We start from the raw sequence: 11649 nt of genomic DNA, 5'->3' as shown, positions 1-11649 counted from the left end.
GGTTGTTCTGAGTCCTCCCTTTCCCATTCCCTACCCTGGCTAGAGCCACCTTGTCTCCCCTGGTCAGAGAGCTCCAAGTCCTGGTGAGGTTTCTGCTCCCTCCCCTCTGGATGCTTCTGATGGCCTTGATGACCTTAACGTGCTCAGGACTCGACGTGCTCGGCATTCCCGGAGATAGAGGTTGCTTTGAGCAGCAAGGTGAGTCCCTGGGGAGGCTGCCACCATGCAACCAGGAAGAGGCAGAGTTCAGATATGGGCTCCCTCCATCTGCTCTGGAAACACCTGAGGGATGTGGCACCAAGTCTGAAGGCTGAGCCTATAGGGATACTTGATGCTCCTTGTCCTCTGTCCTTCCCTACCTGAAGGACATGTTGCCCAGTGTGCCTCTTGGCCTTGGCCCTCCTCCCCTTTGCCTGAGTTTTATCCCCTTCTTTGCTGGGGTGTCAGCTCTCAGAGCACCCTCTGGCTGCTTTCCTGAGGTGGCACTGCTGACTCAGTGCAAGTCTTGGGGTGTTCACCACTTGCAGCCCATGAGCATAATTACCTGCAGTTCCTCTGACCACAAATCCCGGGCTCTACCTTGTTGCTTTCACTGTTGGGTCCCTGGGTGCAGGTCAGCAGGTGACCAAGGACATTGATGGGACTGAGGTGGTCAGGGCATTCTAGTTGTGAAGCCACCGCCATCCGCTGAGCTGTCTGTCCCCAGTGCAGTGCCAGCTCAGTCCTTGCTGCTCAGCAGCCCCATCTGTGTGGTCTGTCCTGACGTCTGGGGCCTGGTGAGGGGCAGGCACTGTCAAGAGTATCCTGTGTTTCAGGACAAGGCGTCAAGGGGTCCAGAATCCAGCTCTCACTAGGCAAGAGGCAGGGCCCAAGCCTGCCCAGAAGCAGTACACAACCCTCAGCAAGAAGACGGGAAGCCAGAAAGCTGCAGGCTGAGGACCAAGCTGTCGGTAGCGATCTACAGGCTGTGGTGATAGCAGTGGCCACGTGATCACAGGCTACCTGTTAACAGACTTGGGGCCGTGTATGTGAGGGAATAAAGGAAATGCCTAATTTTCACTTAAAAAGCAATGTATAGCCTTTGGTGATTTTGTCTAGAGCTGGGTGCCCACCATCAACTGGGGATGTGATTGTCTGCCAGTTCTGGGAACCTCTTACACCCTTTGCTGCCCAGGCAGCCCCTGGACCCAGCACTTTACCAGAGAGCAGAGAGAATAGAGAATCAGCGTTTCTTCCCATTTCAAGAAAATGTGTTGGGATGGCTCAATGGTTAAGATCATTGACTGCTCTTCCAGAGGTCCTGAGTTCAATCACCAACATGGTAGATCATAATGGAATCTGATGCCTTCTTCTGGCACACAGTGTACATGCAGACAGAGCACCCATACCTAAATAAATCTTTAAAAAAGAAAAAAAGGGGGGGGAGATATGTCATCTAGCCTGTACCCCTAGGCGAGGTCCCCATCTGGCCTGTATCTCTCAGGGAGGTCCCCAGAACCAGCATCTACCACAGCAGCAGCTCTCACTGGATAGGAGGCTTGTGTTTGGCATGGTGCTGAGACCCCATTGGGTCTTGTCTCTCCCTTTTTAAAAAAAAAAAAAAGCGTTTTACGTATGTGAGTACACTGTCACTCCCTTCAGACAAACCAGAAGAGGGAATCGGATCCCTTCCAGATGGTTGCTGGGAATTGAACTCAGGACCTCTGGAAGAGCAGTCAGTGCTCTTAACTGCCGGTTCATCTCTCCTTTTTCTTAGTCACTATTTCCATGACACCAGACTATACATCCTGGGCCCTTGGCTCTCCAGGATTTAGTTATTTTTTGTTTGTTTGTTTTGTTTTTGTTTTTCGAGACAAGGTTTCTCTGTGTAGCCCTGGCTGTCCTGGAACTCCCTCTGTAGACCAGGCTGGCCAGGATTTAGTTTTTACATGTGTTCATCCTCTGTGGGAAGCTTGCAGCTCATAGTAAAATGGTATGACCAGCCTAGTCCTAGTGATTGTACCAGCTGTCACTCCAGCTGATGGCCGTCACACATCCAGGGACGCGTGTTTGTCATGGCTCCTTCTAACCTCTGCACTGGGTTTCTCCATTCTGGAGAACTTGGGGTTTCTTCAGCTATCTGTGCTATTGACTTCCACTTCAGTTTTATGAGCAAAAGTTTCATGTTATTAACACTTTTAAGAAGCCACCACTGTGGAGGCCTTGTGACCTCCTTCCTGGAGTGACTGCAAAGCCATGGATGGACTCCCTTGCCGTCCTGGAAACCCAGCAAGCCACAATCCCTAGCAGTGTGGCCCCCCAAGGCCAAAGAGGACTCCTGACTGCTGCTTTTGGAAGTATTTTCAAGGCCACTGTCCCCATAGGAGCAAGCAGAGGGCCAGTAAGCTACAGAAGGGGCCAGCTGGGGCTCTGCATAAGTGTCCCACCCTTCCTTCCCATACAGCACTGGAAGCTTTTGCCTCAACTCATCTTGTAGGCTAGACAGCAGCGCCTGTCTAACAGCTACACTGGCTGGGCAGGGCTAGCAGGTCCCCACGCCCACCTCAGGCTGACTCTTGAAGGGCCACCCTGAAGGAGAGGCTGTGGCACGCAATCCATAGAGGACTATAGCTGCCTACAGCTTGTAGATTTTGACCAAGCTTTGTCCCACTGCACCTACCCTGCACCACTGTCCTTAGACGGCAGATGAGGATATGAGGCAGGGCCATGTTAGAAAAGCAACTTTCAGAAGCCTGGATCCAGGAGGACCTTGGACTGCCCATCCAGTTCAGATGAGCAGGCAGGGAGGGCTCCTCTGCTCCCAGAGTACTTCTACTTCCCTCTGTTCTGTTCCTGGATGGGCCAATCAGAAGGTAGACTGTCCCCTGCGGGAGGACTGGCTGGCTTGTGGCGTCAACCAGAACACATCAATCAGGAAGTGCACAGCCTCCTTCATGGCTCCACCCTTCTCCAGTTAGGGAACCCCTCCACACTCCCAGAGACCCAGGCTCCTGGTATGTCCATAACCCAGACAGCATCTGCTGGCAGGTAGCTCTCACAAGACCCTGAGGTAAGTTCAGTACCCTTCCAGGAAGGTGGGTGGAAGCCTGTGGTGACTGCTGGGGATCCTGGAGCGCGTAAGTACCTACAGGCAGGTGGCATCCTCCATCCTCACGCCTTCATTTGATTAATCCTTGTACACTGCAGCATAGTCCTCCAGTGCTGGACCATGTGGCTGTGGGGCTGCAATGGCAGGCCATAGGCCCAAGGTTTAGAGAAATGTCTGTCCACTGGGTCAACCAGAAAGCAGCAGGAAGCCAAGAGATGCCTCTGAAGAAGAGGCCTGCCATGGCCGTGTCTCTAACTGGAGGTGCAGCTCCGCTGGGGTTAGGGACTGAGCCAGGGGCGCTCTATGGCCACCTTAACTCAGCCCTAAAATCATTGAAGCCATTCACTGAGGCTACACTTGTCCACATGAGTAACCCCCTACATACAACTGGCCTGGTTGATTCCCATCATGTGGCCAAAGGCCAGGGCTCATCTAGCGGCAGAAAAGCAAACTGGAGGGAAGCCACAGCAGATGTCTGTAGACTGTGGATGACATTGCCTGCCCTTCCAGTATACTCCAGCCTAGCAGGAAGGCAGACATGCTCCTGCGGCCAACCCTCCCAGCCCTCCCGGAATAGCACCGTGCCACAGGCTGTTGCATCACCAGCTGGCTACAACGGAAGGCCTGAAGGGCACGGGGCTGTCAGGGAAGGAGGAAGTCAGACATAGGCCTGGCCCCCTGCACAGTGAGAAAGCCTCCAGCCAACCTGACCCTCTTAGTCCCAATCTGGAGACTGGCCAGCAAGGGTCCATGCCACCCAAGAAGGTACTATGTAGGATGGCCACTAGAGGCAAAAGCTCCTACCTCCAGGGCATGCCAGAGCACTTTTGGGTAGGGGCAGAAGCTAGAGCAGGGCTGTTGTACAAAGAGTATTCTCTTAGACCCCAACCGGTCACTTCCCTACATATCCATATGAGAAAGCCTGAGATGACAGGGGCCGGGCAGCTGCTTGGGGGTGCTCAGTTTGACAGGTGGTCTGAGGTGGCTTGTCTATGGACCTCTGCTTCCCCTCAGAAACTGTCCATGAGGCTGAGGAGATAGGGCTGAGCCCTGAAATTTCCCTAGAACGGATCCCTTCTGACCCTGCCCAAAGCCCTGCCCTGACACTCAGGCCTGGGTCCTATCCTAGGCTGACAGGGAACAGAAGGTGGGCACTTCCTCAGCTGCTCTCCCCAATTATAACCGCAGCCTACAGAGGACATGTCAGACTATGAGAATGACGACGAGTGCTGGAGCACCCTGGAGAGCTTCCGGGTGAAGCTCATCTCTGTCATTGACCCCTCCCGGATCACACCCTATCTACGCCAGTGCAAAGTCCTGAACCCCGATGATGAGGAGCAGGTGCTCAGTGACCCCAACCTGGTCATCCGCAAGCGGAAAGTGGGTGAGGACTGCTCCCACACCAGCAGGCTCTAGCCCTGCATGACCCCCATAAGACACCCAGCCAGAGGCCACTCCATGCTCTCTTCACTGCCCTGGCCTTGTCCCCACTCAGCTCCATCCCCGTGTAGGATATATGAGTGAGAGACTCCTCCCCTCTTGTCCTGTCTACCTGCTGTTGCCCAGTGGAGGAAGGGGAGTCCCCACCACTGTTCAGGCCCTGCCTGAGACAGCCACCAGAGGGAAGGCAGCACCCTGTCCCACCTAGACTTGAGACCTGCAGGGCGCCTTATTCAATGGCCCAGAAGGAAGGGGGTTGCTAGAGCTTGGGATGTCTACCCAGAGTAATCATCCTACCCATCTCCAAGAGCCTCCACCCGCCAGCCCTTGGCCTTGACTCTGTCTTCCACCTGAAGGTGTGCTCCTGGACATCCTGCAGCGGACAGGCCACAAGGGCTACGTGGCTTTCCTCGAGAGCCTGGAGCTCTACTACCCTCAGTTATACCGGAAAGTCACTGGCAAGGAGCCAGCACGCGTCTTCTCCATGATCATTGGTGAGAGGCACGGGTGTGGGTTGTTGCTGTGGGTGGACTCGGGTCCTGGCTTCTATGATGGCGTTGGAGTGACTAAGTGTGATAACAAGCCTTACGATGTAGATCAGGGTAGTGGTCCCTGATGATACTCACAGGCTCTAGGGGGCAGGGTCTTCCTGAATTGCTGAGCTCTTACTGGTCTCTAGAAGGGGAGCCCTTCTCTGCCTTTCCTACTCACAGCCTGGAAATTTCACTGAGAAGTAGTGACCCCTCTGAAGTGCCATTTCTGCAGGGCCCAGTTGTCAGCCAAGAGCAGAATCCTACAGTTCCCAGAGGGGACAGAGGTGTCCTCTCCTGATGGAAGAGCCACAACCCCATCAATTCTCATTCATCTCATAAAGAGCACTGTGAGATAAACAGGGCAGGGGCGATGGCACACACCTTTAGCCCTGGTAGTCTGGAGGCAGAGGCCAACAGATCTCTTGAGTGAGAGGCCAGACTGGACTACATAGCAAGACGTTGTCTCAAAAACCAGGGGCTAGGGGGAGAAGAGGGTCAACTGGAGTCTTCACCCAGGGCATGTGAGTGGCCCTGGGTGATGAGTCAGAATCTCAGTTCACCTGTGAGGGACAGCAAGGCCAACTGGGCCTACTGAGCACACTCAGTCTTGAGAGACCCATCCTACCAGTTTTCTCTGTGGGAGGCCAGGAATGCTCCCTCTGTCCCCCCTAGTCTTCAAATGCACACTTACGGACAAGGACCAGCACGGGGTCTGCAGGTGACAACCGCAGGCTCCATCTGACACCGCATGGTCCCCAGATGCATCAGGGGAGTCTGGCCTGACGCAGCTGCTGATGACAGAGGTCATGAAGCTGCAGAAGAAGGTTCAGGACCTGACGGCCCTTCTGAGCTCCAAGGACGACTTCATCAAGGAGCTGAGGGTAAAGGACAGCCTACTGCGCAAGCACCAGGAGCGGGTGCAGCGGCTCAAGGAGGAGTGTGAGCTGAGCAGTGCGGAGCTGAAGCGCTGCAAGGACGAGAACTATGAGCTGGCCATGTGCCTGGCACATCTGAGTGAAGAGAAGGGCGCAGCACTCATGCGGAACCGTGACCTGCAGCTTGAGGTAATCACTTTCTCCACCTGCAGGGGGTGGCCTGGAGGAGGCTGCAGCTGACTGGGCCACCCACAGGTGGACCGGCTCAGGCACAGCCTCATGAAGGCCGAGGATGACTGCAAGGTGGAGCGCAAACACACACTGAAGCTCAGGCACGCCATGGAGCAGCGGCCTAGTCAGGAGCTGCTGTGGGAACTACAGCAGGAAAAGGACTTGCTGCAGGCCCGGGTGCAGGAGCTGCAGGTCTCTGTGCAGGTAGGGAGACCCACCAGTGCACATCAGGCCTCATGCCTGCAGGGGCTTGAAGCTGGGCACACCAGATGGTACAACTGCAGTGGCCGTGCCATTGTGGGCCTCCTCAGCCAGGCTTGTTGCCTTCTGACACCTCCAGGAGGGTAAGCTAGACAGGAATAGTCCATACATTCAAGTGCTGGAGGAGGACTGGCGTCAAGCACTGCAGGAACACCAGAAGCAGGTCAGCACCATCTTCTCCCTACGGAAGGACCTCCGCCAGGCTGAGACCCTCCGGGCCCGGGTGAGAGACCAGGGCAGACAAGCAATGCCCACTGGGATCCTGGATGGTGGGGTCTGGGACCTGGCTCACTGTCAATTCGTACAGTACACAGTAGTGCCGTGTCACCCTTTGGGCTTACAGTGTGACCAATGGTGGCTGAGGCCATGGTCTTAGACTAGGTTAGTCTTGGATTAGATTGGACTGGAACTCCAGTGCCTTCCTCATTATCCCAGACCTTGTGTGCCCTGGAGCTGTTGCTCTGAGTCCAGCCCAGGGGGAGGAGGAGGGAGGGGAGGGTGAGGCTGAGTGGTGCTTCCTGTAGTGCACGGAAGAAAAGGAGATGTTCGAGCTGCAGTGCCTGGCCTTGCGCAAGGATGCCAAGATGTACAAGGACCGTATCGAGGCTATCCTGCTGCAGATGGAGGAGGTCTCCATTGAGAGGGACCAGGTAGGTGCCACACTTGTGTTCAGAAACGGAGAACCAGGAGTGTTGGGGTATTGGTGCGGCAGACACTGGAGCAGTAGTCAAAGTGTTTTGTTTTGTTTTGTTTTTTTTATTTATGCTCAGGGTAACTTGGCAGTGTTGGAAGACAGAACCCGGGACTGCTTGTACAAATGCATCAAAGTCTACCTTATTCAAAGGAGGAGCTTATGCGGGAGGAGAACACAGCAGTCCCTGTGGTGGGGGTGGGGGTGGGGTAAGGAGGTGGGAGACTTCAGTAGGGAGAGGAAGCTGCTAGGTGCATAGGCTGTGGGTAGGGAGCATTTGGTACAAGAACCTGTGGTGGCTCCCGGGCAGAGGCAGTAGTAGCAACTCACACCTGCAATCCCAGCAGTTGGAGGTTGAGACAAAATAATTACTGTGAATTTAAGGGCAGCCTGATTTACCATGAATTCCAAGCCAGTTTGGGGTCCAATGTGAGACCCTGTCTCAAAAAGCCACCACTAACAATAACAAAAGCGGTAGCAGCTGAGCCATGTTTGGTAGTACATGGCAGTCCCAGCATGCTGGTCCCCGGATTTAGAGGTAAAGACAGGAGAGTCAGAGATTCAAGGCCAACCTCAGCTAACAGTAAATAGGAGGCCACCTTGGGATAATGAAACTGTCTTCCAAGAAACAAAAGAAAAAAACCTTTGTGTTCATTTAAGAACAGCCATGAATCCTGGTTTGTTTGTTTTTTTTTTTGTTTGTTTGTTTTTGTTTTGTTTTTTAATGTCAAGCTGCATCCAGAATTTATAAAATATGTCACATAGGTGGGACAGAAACACCCACTGGCTATCTGCTGGGGATGTAGGACTTCTCAGTTGGGCTTCCTATGAACTACTGAGCATTAATCACGGGTTTTTTTGGCTGCTTCTCTGAAGTGTTTTGTTTTGTTGTCTGAGACAGTGTCTCATGTAATCCAATCTTGCCTTCAACTCAATATATGTGCAAAGATGGCCTTAAACTATTGATCCCACTTCTGCCTCCCCAGTGCTAAGAATCTGGTCATTTCCAACTCCGCCCAGGGTTTGTTCATGTACACTGAGAGCCCTGACTGCTTTGAGAATCCCTCCAGTTCAGCAGTTCCAGCCATACACCAGGGTGGTTGATGTCCAGCCAGGACCTGAACTGCCAAATGAGAGCCAAGAGCATCAACCAGGTCCTTTGCTGAGGGTGTGCCCTCTGCTATTCCTACAGGCTATGGCCTCCAGGGAAGAGCTGCATGCACAGTGTACCCAAAGCTTTCAGGACAAAGATAAGCTTCGAAAGCTGGTTCGAGAGCTGGGTGAGAAGGCAGATGAGCTGCAGCTACAGCTGTTCCAGACGGAGAGCCGATTACTGGCCGCCGAGGGCAGACTCAAGCAGCAGCAATTGGACATGCTCATCCTGGTAGGCCTCTGTGTCTGCTGTCGCCAGGGTGGGCTGGGCAGTGAGAGAGCTGGGGAGGATGTGAAGTCAAGGCAGGATTCCAAGAGGAACCATCAGCCTGGAAGCAGCCCTATCACTAACCTGCCATGACTGCTGCCCTGCTTGTGGCCTCGGAAAATGCCTGGCCTTCCTAAATCCCAGTTTTCCTCATTAGAGCTCTTCATGGCGAAGTGACAGCCACAGATGTAACTCAAGGTTATCCACACCACTCCAATGACTGCAGCCTTGACCAAGGAGTAACCTTCAGGTGGCTTGGAGTGTAGTGTTAAGAAAGACATATTCTGGGCATATCTAGAAACATGTGCAGGGCCTCCCTAGAGGATGGAGCCTGGATGGGGCTCTTACCATGCCCTACACACCCCATACCCAGGTGCTTGGAACCCCTACAGCCCACTGACCAACTCCCTTTTCTGTGGCCACAGAGCTCTGACTTGGAAGACAGTTCACCCAGGAACTCCCAGGAGGTGAGTGTGGACATAGAGTGGTCCTTCCCTGGCCTTCAACCTCTACCTGACCTCACACTCATCTCCCACATGGTCCTGTCCCCTTAAACTGGGCTGTCCCTTTTCTCTCATTTTGGGTTGGATTCAGGGAAGAGTGCTGGCCAAACTCTAAGCTGTTGCTGTGAGCGAAGTGAGAAGTGAGTCATAGACTAATGTCCCATATCCTGGCCTCTCAGGACAAGAGCTTCATGCTAGGGTTTCCTTTGCCTGTTGGCCTGACTGGGACGGAGTCCCTGAGAATCTCTGTGCAGAGGGGTGATAGTGATGGCTGTGTCAACTGAGGAGCTGGAGTCAAGCGGGCAGTGGGCTGGGCCACACTTAGTACAGGAAGGGCAATGGTGGCTTGTAGCATGGTCTAACTGGGTGGCGTGTCTCTGTTTGGAAGCTCTCACTGCCTCAGGATCTGGAGGAGGATGCCCAGCTCTCAGACAAAGGTGAGGATACCGTGTACTATCAGAGGCATGTAGGCTGCAGTCTCCTGGCCTCCCTAACCCTGGCCCATCCTCAGCACGTAAAGCTGTGTCACTTACTTTGTCTCAGAATTCACACCACTCCAGCCAAGGATGATACTCCCCAAGGCAAGGAGAGTCAATGGTGAAGGGCAGAACTCTTAGACTAACACACCCGGAGAATAAGGAATCTGATTTGAATGTGGGACTTAGGTCTCAGGGTCTGTGGCTCAGAGGACAGTGATTGTGGAGGCCCCATCCCTCATAGGCCCATCTTTCCCCACTAGCCTTCCTCCTGCAGGGGGAGATACTAGCCAGTACCCAGGTGTGCTCAATGAGGAGGGGAGGAATAGAGCTACGGACAGGGCCACAAGCAAGGAGCTGGGGGTTGTGCTATCCACAGCAGGCTGACAGGCGGGACCCTCCTCTGATCTAATAGCTGGGGGGTGGCAGCTGGGGCAGCTGAGGGTGGGTGGCGAGAGGGTCTGGCGCAGGGAGGAGCCCAGGGAGCTTTCGTGACAAGTCAGACAGACTTCCTCAGCTCAGCCTTACCCCAGGCTCTAACCAAAGGCAAAAGGGGAACAAGAGGTGTAGATGGAGAAGCACGGGTCACCCACTGCAGCCCCCAAGACCCAACCTGAGGTCACTGAGCTCCATGTGGGCACACAAGGAGAAGGATGCAAGAGCAGCCAGCTCCCTTGAAGGCATGCCAACAGTTAGGCACAACGAAAATGAGAGGGGAAGGGGGCAGGGCTGCTGGGACGGGGTTGTTCTCACACCCTGAGCCCTCCTTGGATATAATTGTTTCTTGATGTTCATAGCCTTCCCTGCACATCTTCTACCTAGAGGCTTGAGCCTTGGTTTGCCCAGGACCTGGGGCATGCTGGCTCTGGCTACCTGGAATGATTATTCTTCTAATTAATATGGTGTACTTGCACTAACCCAGGCCCCCGATGCCCTGAGCTCTCCACTGAGGCTGCCCCCACACCACCCATGGGAACCACTAGACACAAAAATGTTGCCAAGCTAAAAGGGACATGGACTGGGGCATGCATTCGCAAATAATCATGGGGACCTGGAGTCTTTCCTAGCCATCTGTCCTTGTGTTTGGTGACAGTCAGCTTGGGCGGTATGGGTGACTGATGGTAGGAGCCCTGTTGATGTAGCAGTCAAGGGCTCAGCCTGTTTCTGTGAAATGCAGTCCCCACTGGACTCATGCAAAGGTCCCAGCCCGTAAGGCTGACCTAGGCTAATGCTAGTTGGGCTGTTTGCAGAGGGAGGTGGCCATACCAGATGGGGCCCCCATAAGCACAGATCTTCCTTTCAGGTGTACTGGCAGACAGGGAGAGCCCAGAGCAGCCCTTTATGGCTCTGAACAAGGAGCATCTTTCACTGACCCATGTAAGGCTGATTGGGGTTCCCAAGAGCCCTGGTTACTACATGGCTGATCCTGGGGAGGAGGGTGACGCCACTGGACAGCTGGGGATCACAAGGTCTTTGGTAGTGTATGGGTAGGATGTAACATTTGGATAGTGGGGTGGTTGGACAGGGGAGGGGACAATGTAAGGACACCCATACTGCTGTTCACTGCAAAGAAGTCTTCCACTCACCTGGCTACAAAGGGGTTGTCACCCCACGCTCAGTCATCTCGGAGTCCAGCAGACCCCACGGCCAGCTAGCTATGCTCCACACCTGCTGGAGTCCCAGGGCTGCCGTGGTAAGGCCACGGTGTCCAGCTGCCCGCCCCGTTGTCCAGCTGCCGGCCCCGTTCCTTCTCTAGGGCATGGGGCCCAGCAGCAGCGAGCCCCCGGAGAAGGAGCGGCGGCGCCTCAAGGAGAGCTTCGAGAACTACCGCAGGTGTGGGGCGGCGGGCAGGACGGCTGGCGGGTGGGACACCTGTGCCTACCTGCTCACACTGCGGGCCCCACAGGAAGCGGGCGCTCCGCAAGATGCAGAACAGCTGGCGGCAGGGAGAAGGGGATCGCGGGAATACGACAGGCAGCGACAACACCGACACCGAGGGCTCCTAGCGAACCGCGCCGAGGCTGAGCATCTGTGGAATTGTGAAAGGATGCTGCGGTTTTTTTTTTTTTTTTTTTTTTTTTACTGTATTAGAATTAGAAAATGCAACTAAATAAAATAATCACCGAGCTGA

General features: G+C 54.3%; 2 protein-coding genes and 1 long non-coding RNA gene across 20 annotated transcripts in view; 2 read left to right on the top strand and 1 right to left on the bottom strand.

Annotated features, from left to right (window-relative positions):
- Snapc4 (small nuclear RNA activating complex, polypeptide 4) overlaps positions 1–1071 on the top strand; it is a 17897-nt gene extending 16826 nt beyond the window's left edge. For 13 of the 16 annotated variants that reach the window (XM_030249751.1, XM_006497903.4, XM_011239064.3 and 10 more), the window contains 2 exons: positions 44–198; positions 816–1071. In XM_030249751.1, the coding sequence (XP_030105611.1) occupies positions 44–178 (135 nt within the window). In that variant the 3' untranslated portion in view covers positions 179–198; positions 816–1071. The remainder of the gene's footprint in view (positions 1–43; positions 199–815) is intronic. The other 3 variants (XM_011239065.3, NM_172339.4, NM_001290419.1) reach the window with 1 other exon arrangement.
- Gm13562 overlaps positions 1–5826 on the bottom strand; it is a 14344-nt gene extending 8518 nt beyond the window's left edge. Inside the window, exon 1 of the long non-coding RNA XR_003953774.1 lies at positions 5753–5826. This is a non-coding gene — a long non-coding RNA (predicted gene 13562). The remainder of the gene's footprint in view (positions 1–5752) is intronic.
- On the top strand, positions 2891–11649 carry Card9 (caspase recruitment domain family, member 9). Of its 3 annotated transcripts, NM_001037747.3 has the most exons (13): positions 2927–3049; positions 4277–4472; positions 4885–5022; positions 5821–6125; positions 6192–6371; positions 6508–6651; positions 6953–7078; positions 8312–8503; positions 8965–9006; positions 9431–9479; positions 10822–10895; positions 11275–11351; positions 11425–11649. In NM_001037747.3, exons 2-13 carry the CDS (start codon positions 4289–4291, stop codon positions 11522–11524), a joined length of 1611 nt encoding a protein of 536 aa, NP_001032836.1. In that variant the 5' UTR covers positions 2927–3049; positions 4277–4288; the 3' UTR covers positions 11525–11649. The 3 variants fall into 3 exon arrangements, with proteins under 3 accessions (XP_006498198.1, XP_017174550.1, NP_001032836.1); XM_006498135.4 differs by lacking the exon at positions 10822–10895 and having other exon boundaries at positions 2891–3049; positions 11275–11580; XM_017319061.2 differs by lacking the exons at positions 9431–9479; positions 10822–10895; positions 11275–11351; positions 11425–11649 and having other exon boundaries at positions 2891–3049; positions 8913–9000.

This window comes from Mus musculus, chromosome 2 (assembly GCF_000001635.26).
Source record: "Mus musculus strain C57BL/6J chromosome 2, GRCm38.p6 C57BL/6J".
NCBI classification, from domain to species: domain Eukaryota; kingdom Metazoa; phylum Chordata; class Mammalia; order Rodentia; family Muridae; genus Mus; species Mus musculus.
Note: the sequence above shows the minus strand (reverse complement) of the source record. Positions and strands in the feature narration are given on the sequence as shown.